Source organism: Balearica regulorum, chromosome 8 (assembly GCF_011004875.1).
Source record: "Balearica regulorum gibbericeps isolate bBalReg1 chromosome 8, bBalReg1.pri, whole genome shotgun sequence".
In the NCBI taxonomy this organism is placed as follows: Eukaryota; Metazoa; Chordata; class Aves; order Gruiformes; family Gruidae; genus Balearica; species Balearica regulorum.
In genome coordinates this window covers 28,062,217-28,075,819 of record NC_046191.1, presented here as the reverse complement: position 1 = coordinate 28,075,819, position 13,603 = coordinate 28,062,217, and the positions used below count along the sequence as shown (strand labels likewise).

Below are 13,603 nucleotides of genomic sequence, written 5' to 3'. Positions count from 1 at the left end.
TTATTCTGGAAGGTTCAGGGGTTCTGGAATCGGGTAGGGAGGGCTCCTCCAGGGTCCCAGGTGTCCGGCGCATGCCCAGAGCAGCTGCTGGAAAGTTACCAGAGGTGGAGGGAGGCAGCCCCCTGCCCCACCTCTGCAGTGTCCATGAGTTGTTTGAGACAAAGCAGGGTACTTGTGGCTCTTCAACAACCAGCTAATGGAGTCCCTTGAAGCCATGTGCTGCTTTGAACTTCACTGGTCTTGTATATGGCAACCCTTCATCATCACTGGAAGAGGGATCATCTTGATCTGTATGGAAGACTTAGTCTTGAACACTCTTCCTGCAGATGCAAGTAAATCGACCAAACTGAGCGAATTTCATTCTCCAAACAGCACCAATATACTCTCTGCTGAGATCCTGAACAACTTTAATTTGTCCAAAATCATAAGGTCCCTTAAATTTCATCTTCTAAGGTGGTGATACAAGCATAGCAGACAGAAGGAGAGAGAAGCAGCAGAGGATATCAAGCTATTTATCATACATTTAACAATGGCTATCCCAATCATTAAAAACAAAAATCCAATCAATAAGATAAGCCCAAACTGGATGAACCACTTTCCCCACCCTGTGGGTCCCAATGAATTCAGGAGGGAGGTAAACCAAGAGTTAGGAGAGAGTCCAGCAAAACCTGTCTTTAGGCTGGAGCGATTGGAACAGTTCAGCAGTTTGGCAACTTCTTTCATTTTAGCACATGCTTATTCTATTGAGGTAGTAGCATTGTGTATAGTTATGCAACATTCTCCATCAGTTAAATTCAACATACCACACACACCTTGTTCCTTTAATAACAACATATCAAGAGCTAAATGGTTTTGTAATGTCATCTTTGATACCTATTGGACCTGCAAATTTAGTTTTCCAAAAGCATATTTGGTCCAATTTGACAACACATGGACTTACCAAGTTATATTTTCTAATACAAACTGGTGCCTCCTCAAAGTTACATATGGCACAACTATATTTTCAAACATGAGGGACACAACTTGACCAGTGGTATAGTCATTGAGTATTTCAGTTCCCTTTGCAGCCCAACTGGGGCACTCATTGATTTCTCAACACAACTGCCTGGAAGATGCAGCAAAATTAAAAAGTCAATTTGGGCATAATGACAGGAGCACCACTCCACACTTGAGCCCTGCATGTTGTACCAAATCTAGATACAAGTAGAATTTCCCATTTGAACATCCCCATGCTGTGTTTAGAGGCACTGGATAAATACTGGTTCAGCCAGTCCACATGTCAGCATAATCAAAAAGGTAAATTTTTGGTTGTGTTAAAATAAGTAAGTCTTTAACAGGATCATGCATATGCAGTACTCTACAATATATAGACCAATTATATTCTTTGAGGTCATGAGTTGCACTGCATAAGAAAACCACAAGAGGGATAACCCCACCACATACAGATATTAAGGTTCTCACACTCTCTAATAACCGTATTTCAGGAGGGTCCCCAGGACCTGTGGTGCAGTCAAGGACTTCATTGCATTTAAAAATATTAGAAAGGTAATGCTGTGGAGGATCTACTTCCTCCAATGGTTCTAAAACAGAACTAGTCCACTGTATATGAAACTGGTTCCTTTTTTCAGTCCCCATACAACTAGGAAGTTGTATACACCAAGGGAGAATGACTTCTACAGAGTAACTAGCTTCATAATAGTATGGTTGTTTAAAAGGATGGAAAAAGGAGTCTAGTGGAATATTAGAGCAGTAACAAGAAGTGGTGGCTTCACCAACTCTATGGGTTCCTGGTGAGAAAGAACAGTTTCCACTATGGACACTCCAAGAGGCTCCTGCCTGTTTTGACCTGAGAACAGAGATCATATTCAGATTAAAAGCTTTACAATCACTGCACACTATGAAACTGGTGTTATACAGAGCAAATTAGGTGTCATTTGTAATGAAGCATGAAATTTTCCAAACCCAGAATATAGTCTCAATTTCTGTAACCATTTGTTAAAAGAAAATCTGCTCTCCAAAACAAGTCTGTGTCATCACCCTTGCATTTCCAATCAGCAAGAAAGAGGGAATAGGAACATTCCATTATGTAATCTTGTGCTATCAAAGTAGTCATGTTTAAGTCAACAGGGGTAATGAAAAATCTCAGTCCCTGCTCTGCTGAGAGAGGAAGGGCTATGTACATGCCTCAGTCTGTATGATTCCAGGCACAAATGAAGCCCTGGATTAATTCCCATGCCAGGTTTGAGAAATCAGTTTCCATTCCCTCTTCCTTCTCCCTCTCCTTGCATTCCAGGGGGAAGGAGGCATATTGTCCACACCAAAAAGAGAATATGCGTATTAAAACTATTACAAAGCAACAATTAAAATTCTTTAGAACGAAGCCAAAAGTTAACATTTACAATTATTAACTGTATTACACTTGCAATGATCAAGACTTGACAGATAAAGCTCTGTCTCATCTTCCTGTAAGACAAAAAAAAGGGAAATTTAGTTCTTTTGAACTGGTCTGTTAGAAAGATGGGACAATCCATCTGGTGTTAATTTTATGTTCTTTGCTATGGACATCTGTAGCTACCCAGGTGTGTATGTTCTGCAGGGTTTTTAATACCAGTGGGACCTGCCCAACTTTGAGGAGTTCCACCAAGACTGGCTGTCCTCAATGGTGAGGTATCACACCAGCTTCACTTGCTGCCGCAGGCTTTGGGAGGAGTGAAGGGGCTTGAGGACAAAAAGCATTTAGTCAGGGGCATCCATTTATTCCCTATTGGTCATTGATCTTAGTTATAGCATCCCAGAGTTGATTTACCCATCCTGACTTGTGGGGTTTCAGAAATAGTTTTAAAAGACCATTAGTCCTTTCCACAATCCCATTTATGGGTAATATGGGGTGTGGAAGACCCATTTAATTCCTTCAGATTTGGCCCATTCTTGGACTACATTTGCAGTGAAATGACTGCTATTGTCGGATTGGATTGTCTGCAGTTTAGTGAAGTGGCTAGACTGCATTTGTAGACCTTTTATTATGTTTCCTCCTGTAGCTTGAGCTGTGGCCTGAGTAAGCCCTGATACTACTTCTACTCCAACAAGGACATATTTTTTTCCCCCTCAGATTTTCAGAAGGGTCCAACATAATCAGTTTGCCAAGCTTTCCAAAAGCCTTTGTCTCTTCGCAAAGAGGAGGATTTTTTATCAGGTAGCTATCCAGTCATAGCTGGCATTGGCCACAAGCTGAGATGTTTGTGCTGCACAGTTCACAAGAAACAGGCCATCCCCTAAAGATATCTTTAATTCCTGAATGGCCATGTTTAACAAGCAATGACTCTAGTAAAGATTCCCAGTTTTCTTCTTGTGTAGCTAGAATGGCCAATTGGTTTAGTGAGTCCACCTGATTGTTCCATAGGCTGGCTGGCTTCCTTCCTTTTTGATATGCAGCCACCCATCCCACCAATATATATTTTTGCTTAGCTATATCCAAAAATCTTTTTCCCTTTGCCACACTGGCACTCTATTCACTTCCCATTGATTTTGTTCCCAGAAAGGAAGCCATTCTGTACACCCCTTAAAGACTGGGTACAAGTCTGTATAAGTGAGAGTCAGTTCTTTGTTGTCAGGTTCCTTGGTTATTACATTCCATACAGCTATCAATTCCCCTGCCTGGGCACTTCCCTCACCCTCCATTATGTGTTCCCCTGAATCTACATGTACTGCTGCTGCACAGTATCGCCCTACCTTGCTCTTGGAAGATGCATCAGGTGATGTTCAAAGGGGGAAGCCCTGAATCTGGCTGATTTACTTGCTGGTTCCTGAATTGGAAGTATTTTCAGGGGCCCTTTCTCTACATTACAAACATGGCAACAGTGATCTAGCTGTGCGTATCATTTTCTTACCATCTCTCCCTGAGCTACTCAAGGTGGAGGAGTTCCCAGGAAAATAGGTTTTAAAACTTTAAGAGCTCCTTGTAGAATGATCAACTGATTGCTGGTGATTTTCTCTGCTTCCTGGGATGCAAGATTCACTATAAAGGGTCCTTTTTCCCCATACTGAGTACCATTTTTCTGTATCTTTAAAGCTTCAAGAACAGAATCCCATAAGACAGGTTGGTCCCTCTGTTCCTCTTTACCATATATGGCTAGTTGACCCATGAACAGCAGAGCCCTATTCAATATGCAGTGATCAGTAGAATGGATAGGTCCTAGAGCTTTGTACACCCCAGCCTCAAAAATCAATAGCTTCAAAGCTTCCTCACAGGCAGGGAGGGGTCCAATCACAGGCAACCCTTTTCCATATCAAGTCATGTACAGGATGTGCAGTGATAGAAAGTCTGGAATGGGCTTTCTCCAAAAAACTAATAAGCCTAGAACATGCTGCAGTTCCTTTTTATTCATAGGGAATCCAATTTGATCCAGTATAGTCAACATTTTGGAGGGAATACACGTAGTTCCTCCCACCAAATACCTAGAAATTTTACCTCAGTAGAGGGTAACTGCATCTCTTGGGGAGGGACCTGCAGTCCCAGACTTTCTAAATAATCAATTATGTTCTTTTGAATTTGTCCTACTGCACTAATGCTAAGTCCACCAATTAAAACATTATCAATGCACTGATACACTGACATCCTCCTCAAGGGGAATTTTGGTAAGTTCTTGTGCTAAGGCATAATGAGCAATTGTTGGTGAGTGATTATACCCCTGGGGTAGCACATAAGTATACTGTATACCCTCCCACATAAAAGCAAAACAATCCCTCTCTGATTCCTGTAAGGTACCATAAAAAAACCATGTCTTTTATATCAATGGTCACTAGGATTTGGTGAGCTTGCTCTTGTATAGCTGAGATTAATTCAGCTATTAGGTACAGCAGCTGTTAGGGGACCTGTGTGCACATGTAGCTTTCAGTAATCAATAGTCAATCACCACTTCCCATTTGGTTTCCAAACTGACCAAACCAGGTGAGTTATACAGAGAGTGGGTGGGAATTATAATTCCCCTTTCTTGCAAATCCATCATCACCGATGTAATACCCTCTTTGGCTCCCAATGGTAAAGGATAAGGTTTCACATTTACTATCTCAGGCAACTGAGGAGCAGGCTGCAATAGCCAAATTGCTATTTGGGGCAAGCCAAACTTCCATTCCTGCCCTAGGGAGTCAGTCCAGGATCTTCCTTCTAGCAAATCCAGTCCCATAGTGTTTGTGGGTACGGGTCCCACACAATAACTGTGGCAACTGTAGCAGCCTGGTCACTGGGCAGCCAGCACTTAGCCTTAGCTGTCAGCTGTGGTTGTGATTTGCCAAATACATCAGTGACCCAATTTTTTCCTATTTAAGAAGATGTGGCACTTGGTTGCTACATCTGCCCTGATAGCCAACATCTGGGCTCCAGTATCCACTAGAAAAGTTACAGGGGTTTTAGATGGACCAATAGGAAAAGTTATCATTAAATCTCCTTTGGAATTCTCAGTGAGCCTTCTGAGGTACATCCACTGCTCATCCCCTGGCACACTCACTGGAGACAGTGCATGGAGTTTCCCTGCTCTGGAGAGGCATGTATAACCTCTGGCAGAGGTAAGAAATCTCTCTCATGGCAGATGAGACCATCAGAGCATCTTGCCCTCTTTCTGGATTCCACATTTTTACTAGTAATTTCAGATTGACAAGTGGCAGCCCATCCATTAATTCCCTAGGTATCCCTTTGTTTAACTCCTCCTTCCAAGTTTGATTCCTAGTTATTCTTACTCCTGAATTTCTGTCAGGATTTTGAAAATCTAGCTTCCACCTTTGCTCTCCAAACAACAGCTTTCCCTTTTTGATCTGTTCCAGTGATTCCTACTCAGCAGCTATAGCTTATTAATTCTTAGGCTATCTCTCCCCAGGTGGGAAGAGGTTCTACCCAGGAGGACCCTAGAGAGGATCCATCTGGAGATACTGCCTCTTGCAAACAATCTTTAACAGAGATAGCTTCTGCCACCCTTAAGCAGTCTTGAATCTGGATAGCGTAAAGTTTCAAGGGATCAGGAAGACCTCTTAAGGGGGTCATCCTATCAGGATCAACTGGTAACAACATCAAAGATTGGTAAGGCACTAATCCCATATCATACATTAGTTGAAGACATGCTGCTTTTTGCATGCTTTTGTTAAGTTGGTCTAACCCAGATGTCGGTATGGCCATAGGATCTCCTCTGTCTAGGGGGTCTATCCCCCCCCACCCAATAAGCTATGTCAGGGACCACAGTGCCTGCCTGTCATCTACCATCAAAACCACACCAGGGCCCCAATATTCCTCTGCTTCCTCCTCAGAGTGTTTTATTGTATCACCCCCTGTAAGGGAGACTGTCCACACATATTCCATTTCTGTTTCCTGCACTGATCTACTATTTCTCTTGTAGTTTAGCTAATTCAGTTGCACTGTAGGGTATTTCTTTGGTCACCACTCCTTCCATTCCTGCTTCATTACATTACCCATATTGATATTCAGTCTTAATCAGTGGCCTCACCCACAGGTTGACATCATTCTCACATTTACACTTGGCTTCTTCCATTCCCTAGGTAGCAGCATACTGCCTCCCCATCAATTGGATCCTGTTCTTTACTCCTGTTTGAAAAGCCAGGCTCACTTGCAAGGTCCTCACACTTTGAGTCTGTGAACTCCAACCTCAGTTGCCGCTCTGTCACAAAAGCCTCCTGCAACCACCTCTGCAAACTGCCCACCTTGATTTCTGCTTGGCTTCTAACTCCACTTGTAAAGATCTTATCAGCTCCTGCACAGACTCTGTATTCTCCTGCTCCGCTCGTTTCACGACACACTTACCCCTTTGTGCTGCCATCAGCACAGCCCCTAGCACTCCACAAGCCACAGCCTTCCCTTTGCCTGGTTTTGATCTGCCCTCCTTTGCCAAGTCCTTTATCCAATCCATCACAGCCACAGGAGATTGCCAGTTCTCTTCAGCCCAGCTTTGCCCCTCTGGAGTTGGGCACACCTTGTAATTTTTCAGTAATTCCAACAGAGAGGAGCAGTCGCAGGCTGTACCCAGGAAGCCATGACCCACTGCCAGCAAGCTCAGACTCAGCAGATTACACGATCTCCCATCTCAGACTCAGCCAATATCCCTTTTACCTTCCTCTGACAGTTCAATTGGGGGAATCCTGTCCCCAATACCAATTAGGATGTCTCATCCCACTCAGTGGGTTGTGAGGGAGGTGAATCTTTTTATCCCCCAAAGGTGCAAGTCCCTCCCAGGGGAGCCACAGTAATGACTCAGAGGAACAACATAACAGAGTTTTATTAATGACCTACAGGCTAGGCATCAACAACCGGCAACTGTGCAGATAACAGGTGAAAGAAACACTTGCCACAAACAACAACTGGTACAACCAACAATTAGGCAAATTGATCTGGCAAAGGCAACAACCAGTTTTAAAACGCATAAAAGTTTCTTGGGAGAAGGAAGACAGAAGGAAAAGAAGAACAAGAGAGGCTAGAACAGGTTTCACCACCCTCGGATCCCGCGATGCCATCCCAGCACCAGGGTCTTGCTCCGCAGGTGGTGGGTAGATGGACAACAGAGCAGTGCCCATGCCCGCCTTTATACTGCTCTGCCCTCAGGGACCACCCTCGGGGCGGTACCACGCAGACGTTGTGCACCTGCGCAGTCCGTTATTCTGGAAGGTTCAGGGGTTCTGGAATCGGGTAGGGAGGGCTCCTCCAGGGTCCCAGGTGTCCGGCGCATGCCCAGAGCAGCTGCTGGAAAGTTACCAGAGGTGGAGGGAGGCAGCCCCCTGCCCCACCTCTGCAGTGTCCATGGCAGCTGCGGGTTGTTTGAGACAAAGCAGGGTACTTGTGGCTCCTCAGCAGTCTTTGACAGCACCCCGTGAGACAAAGCTGGGTACTTGTGGCCTTTCAGCAGCCTCTGGCCACTGCACGTGCGTATCTTTATTTTTTAGGCACCTCATGGGGACAACTGGAAAAAGGTGGAAGGAGATAATGCAGAAGGAATTTTAAAATACTACTTATTAATTTTAAATCAAGACTTTTACCCTTTTTTTTTTTTTTTAATAGGCTTCCTATTTGGCATGTCTTTTGTAAAGACAGTCTGTCTTCGGCAGTGCAATGTGCTTCAGCTGATGCTTGTGCCCTGGCAAATGATGACGAAAATGTCCAGGAAAAGGTATGCTGAATAAATCATGTTAATTAGCTACTCAGTCTGACTTGATGTTAAATTAAAAAAAAATAATTGATTTATACGCTTTGATTCATAAAGTCTTCATGGCCAGAATGTTTAATGTACTCAGTTGTTCTGTGAACCGTGACATTATCTTCCCAAGTTTTTTTATTTTACTTCAAGTTTGTTGCTGTTAGAGGACAAAACAGCTGGACAATTTGTGGGTGCAGGGGAACAAATAGTAAAGCTAGTAATGGTGGCTTAAGGTTTTTGTTTGGGTGCAGACAGTAGAAGAAGGAGTCATCAGGGATAGCATGTGGCTCTGTAGAGACCATGATAAGAGGTGATGTCCTGGATAAGTCTGGGCCACAGTATGCCAGTTGCATCTGTGTTGTGTTAAAAACCCAGTGCACAAATTATTGCTATCCTATATGGAAGATTTAAGATTAATTATTTTATCAAGTCAATATTTATCAGTTTGTTTTCCTCCTCTTTAATAAAAATTAACAAAGCTAAAATACATACGTGAAATGCTAATAAACAACATTGTGTCCCTTTCTTACTTATGTTACTCAGCGCTTTGGGTTAAATTGAGTGTCATTGTCCCAACCTGATTAACTCATTACAGGTTTCTGCATGTTGCAATTTCATAGTGAATTCCCAAGCAGTTGAGTCATATCAGAAAGTCATCATAATGTCATTCATTTATTTATACAGGTAAAGAATCACTCCTATGATAAGCATGGGTAGTTTCGATGTTACTGGTCTTCCCATTTCTTGCATCAATCACTAGTAGTGCTAATCATGGTTCTCATTACAAGAAAGCTTTTATATGTCACATCAAACCTTGAAAATGTGCATTGAGCATTCTAGTTGACTCAAGCAGGGAGCTGCCTGACCAGAAAAAAAAATACTTTAAACATTGTAGGTTTCCTAAGCATTTCAACATCTAGGGTAGCTGTATTTTTTTTTTGCCAGCTTGTGTGGCCAAATAGCATTCGGTCCTATTCTGGTTGCCTGAAAAAAAGTCCTGCTCGAGTTTAATGGCTGATGTAATAAAACTGGAAAAATCAAGTAAGCTTTGAGACTGGGAAGCCACTGGTGTATGTTTTCCTACTTTTTTTGCAACATTCTTCCCTGCATTCTATTAACATGGCTGCATTGTTAAGCAGATTTCTCAACTTAAACCCAAAGATGTGAAATATAGTGTACTTTTTACTCATGAAAGAAAAATCTCTTGGGTGTGTGAGAAATCTTAAGCATGTTTCTATTACTCCTAGCTAGGCTGCTGGAGCTGTCCTGCTCAAAAGGAGCAGTCTTGCAGCCCTTGATCAGTTTTCCTTAGATCACTTGTCTCTGAGGCATTGATGCTGTTTAATCTTAGGGACTAGGATGTGAGCTAATAATATTTGGGGAAAAATGTTGCTTAGCTGTTGTCTTTAAGATTTGCCTGCACAAATTTGTACTTCCTGCTCTTCCAGTGTATGCCTTAACTCTCTCAAATTAATATGATCATGCAATCTTGAATAGCATAGCAGTCCATTTTGGATCCGAACACTAGCACTTCCAGTATTTGACTACAGGATTTTAGATAGCCCTTATGAAACGAGCGATGTGTGAATTTCTACCAGATTTCTGGCCGTATTTTAAAGTATTGCTCAAAAATAACTTGCATATGTTGTGGTCACAACTTAAAATAAGTTTGAGGGGCAAGTGAGTTCTTTTTAGTTCTACAGTCTGGTGGTTTTAAAACTTTTTCTTTCTCAAGTGTGTATTCTTTTTTACTTTGTGAATTCACTGCACTTGATTGTAAAAGAGAAAGTTACTTTAAAAGGTTACACCAGACTTGTGAAATTATTCTAGTTCTGCTGATAAGACTGTTATAACTGAAATGTGCCAAATGTTACTTTTTGATGTTTGTCTGTTGCAAGTCATCTTAGGATCATTTTTTTCCCCCCTCTTATTTTGGGCGACATGGTGATAGGGAGGATTTGTCAACATGAGAAATCATAGCAGAATTATTAACTTTCCTTAGCACACAAACTGAACTATTTAAGACAATGCTAAGTGGCCTTTCCTGTGAAGGTTTAACTGGGTTGTTTTAACTTGCTGTAGTCTTTGTACTGATGAGATTTTAAACATGCATGGGCGGTAGCTCTGAAGATTCATGTAGCTTAACTTCTTGTTGATATTTTGGTGGTTGTAAAGGTAGTATTATTCAGTCTGTACCAAAGGTAGATCCTCCTACTAGAACAGAAGGCCGGTGTTACTGCATGCTTACTGTTGTTTTATCTTTACTATACTAGGGGGAAGAGGCTGGTCCTAGACTGGAGTCTGAGCATGCAGGCGCAAGTACACGGAGTTATTCTACAGAAGAGCTATTTGATGACTTTACAAAATCTGTCCAGGCAAGACTGTTACTTCATTCGCTGTCTCCATACACTCTTCAAATGCTTATTGAATTTCTGAGTCTTTCATTTTGGCTATCTAAAGCTCATAGCTCTATCACATTTCACTTGCACATAGGCTTGCTGTCAGACTCATGTTTCCAATGAAGGAGAAAATGTGTATAAGAGTAATTTAATATTTGTAGGTACTGACTAAATAAATCTTTCCAAGATAAATTAAAATTGGGTGTTATAGATATGGATGTCTCTTTAAAACATAAAAAACCTTCACACTGAGGTCTTTTACATAGATGAAACTTGGTGATCGTAGCAGTCCTTTATAGCTTTGATCCTTCCTGGCTTCTGTCAGTTTCATTTCCTTTGCTAAAATGGAAAAAGGGTTGTGTTTCAGTTCTATGTGCCATTAATGCTGTTAAGTCAGTGCTCAGTGTTAAATGTTACAAAGCTCACTGTTAAAGATGATTTGTTTGATACATATTTTTGTAGATTACAAGACAACATATATAGGGCATACTTCTGATCATACATTGCATGGTTTAGAGCTGTAATTCTGTAGTAAGACATTTCAAGCCTCTTCAGTTAAATGACTCGGAGTAATCCACCTATTACAAGAGGCTCTCATTTAATAGTATTTTCTATTGGTGCAAGGGTTAACCTGACCTGTTTCAGCAGTTACGTACTCTTCCAGATTTAGAAAGCCTTATTTTGATTATGCTGTGCAGGGGCTTATGAAAACTGAAGGCCTAGAATAAATAAGGCTTAAGACTACTAGACTCTCAGAAGTGTGAAGCGATTTATCTCTTTGTTCAGTTACAACACTAAATCACAACTTCTAAATCATTTTGGACCTCTGTTGTAGTGATAAAATTGAAAGCCTTCCCCAAAATTGAGCTTAGGATGAAACTAGGAAACGTAAATTTTACTGTAATGGAGCATGCAAAGAGAACCGTTTATTTCAGCTGTTGAAATATTCAAGCTTGTTTTCTTGTGGCTGTCTCTTTATAGAAATGCATAGTTGAGGAAGCAGTTGCATGTGCCTTCTCCAGTTAATATTTTTACGTTATTATTGCAGACTAAGGAAGAAGGTTGCAACTATCCCAGAGTTGCACTGAATACCACCTAGGTTTGTGAAGAAAGAAAATTTGTTTCTTAACTGTCTTGCTGTCTGATCTTCAGGTTCATTCAGATGGATTGTCTGGTTTTCAGACAGAAATCTGAACTACTGAACTGTTAAAACTCCATACTAGATGTTATTGTATGAATGCTTGTCCTGGTGGCCGTGTGGTACTTGGTTGACAGCTGGGGCCCACGACAAGGCTTTTCCTATTCAAGTTTTGAAAAAATGTATGTTCATCTGTAACGTTTTCACAGACTGCAGAACTGAGTGAAGCAAGCCAGCCTGAAGTTGAGACTCCCTCTTCAGTAGATTTAAATGAAGCTTCATCTAGCATAGTTGCAAGCACTGAAAACATTTCCAGTTCACCTACCTCAGAGATACCTCCAGTCTCGCAGCCCGAGTAAGCTTTTCTTACTTTATTGTTTTGGTCTTTCAGAGAATATTACTTACTCTGATGTTATTAAAAGGGTTACCTCTTCAGGTTTAGTAGGGGTAAGACTAGACTGCTGCATGTGATTGTTTTGCTGTACTTTGGTTTATGATGTCAGTGCTAATGGAATATGCCATCATTTACTCAGTGCGTGGATTAGGAGTTGTGTACTTTCATGAAGTGTCATATTTTTGCCATTATCAGTTTCTAACCTGCTGCTTTGACAGAAAAAAATCTAATGTCTTTTATGTGCTAGATAATCTGTACTATAAAAACCCTCAGGTCTTTACCATTAGGATTTCTGCCCTTCACAAATGTGGTTTCACATCTGTGATAACAAGCATCAAGGCTGCTTCAGCCATGGCCTCTCCTTTCAGTGAAGAAAGAACTTTGCAGAATTTTATTCCAGGACTTACAACAGAACAATCTTAAATAATTTCTGGTATGAAGAGACTTTTGATGAAATGGCAAATTTTAGTATAAGCGCAGCCAAGACAGTTTGTAATTCTGATACTTAGTGTATTGCAAATCTAACTCTGCTGCAGGCAGTCTTCAAGAGTTGATGTGCTTAATTTTGTTTCCCTTTTTTGTGGAATGCTGTGCTATCAAATGTGAACTGTAGTGTGGAAATTCATGTGTATGTACTTCTAGGTACTTTCACAAAATTCTCCTGGGGTTTTTAATGTGTGCTAAGGGGAATACATTCTTCTGCTTGTCTGCTGATAAAGAGCTAATACTTTGATAGATAAAAATGTAACACATTAAAAAACGAAGTAGACTGCTCTTGTTCCTTGGTGTTTTGGGGTTTTTCAAAAAGTCCAGATTTTCTGGTTTGCCAAATTTAGTTTCTTTACCATAGAAAAGGTCTGGAAATCTTGTCTGCTGACTAATCTTGCCTAGTCTGCTAGGACTAAGGCTTAAGCACCTGTTGGTATTTCAGTGTCTTTAATTGCAAGTATTCAAAAATCCAGTTTCCCAAATTTACTGTCTTTATAAAGCAAAACTGGAATGTAATTTCAGCGTGTTTTCATAGCTGTTGTTGACTGCTGTACTGATTTGCTTGTGTAACGTGTTGTACTACTATTGTCAGGTCTTAGAAGGAGATTCAGGATGTTATTTTCTTTTGAACCTTAAGCTTGGTGTCTTGTAACTGTTGAAAATAGCCTTGCTGTTGTAGCTGGGGAATACTAGAGTGATGAACTCTGATGTATTAGTTAATGCTCGGCAGTAGTGTGACACTAGTACCATTTACAGGAAGAAAAGGGTGGAATGAATATGGGAGAGATGCATATTTATACAGTATTTCAAACTTTACTTTAGTTTTAAATAGTAATAGGTGGTCTCTTTTTTTGTTCTCTAATATCCAAAACAGCTGTAGTCCAACTCCATAGTTAAACAAGATCTGTAAAAAGACTCAGTTGCATTTGTTGTCTTCAGACATCATTTTTCCTGTTTTAGATGCTGATTCCCATCAATGTAACAAAGTCCAGCT

At 41.1% G+C, this 13,603-nt stretch overlaps 1 protein-coding gene across 2 annotated transcripts in view; it reads left to right on the top strand.

Annotated features, from left to right (window-relative positions):
• Positions 1-13,603, top strand: part of SUCO (SUN domain containing ossification factor) — a 52,335-nt gene that overhangs the window by 13,671 nt on the left and 25,061 nt on the right. For both annotated transcript variants that reach the window (XM_075760256.1, XM_075760255.1), the window contains exons 2-4: positions 8,054-8,162; positions 10,463-10,564; positions 11,936-12,081. In XM_075760256.1, coding sequence (XP_075616371.1) covers positions 8,054-8,162; positions 10,463-10,564; positions 11,936-12,081 — 357 coding nt within the window. The remainder of the gene's footprint in view (positions 1-8,053; positions 8,163-10,462; positions 10,565-11,935; positions 12,082-13,603) is intronic.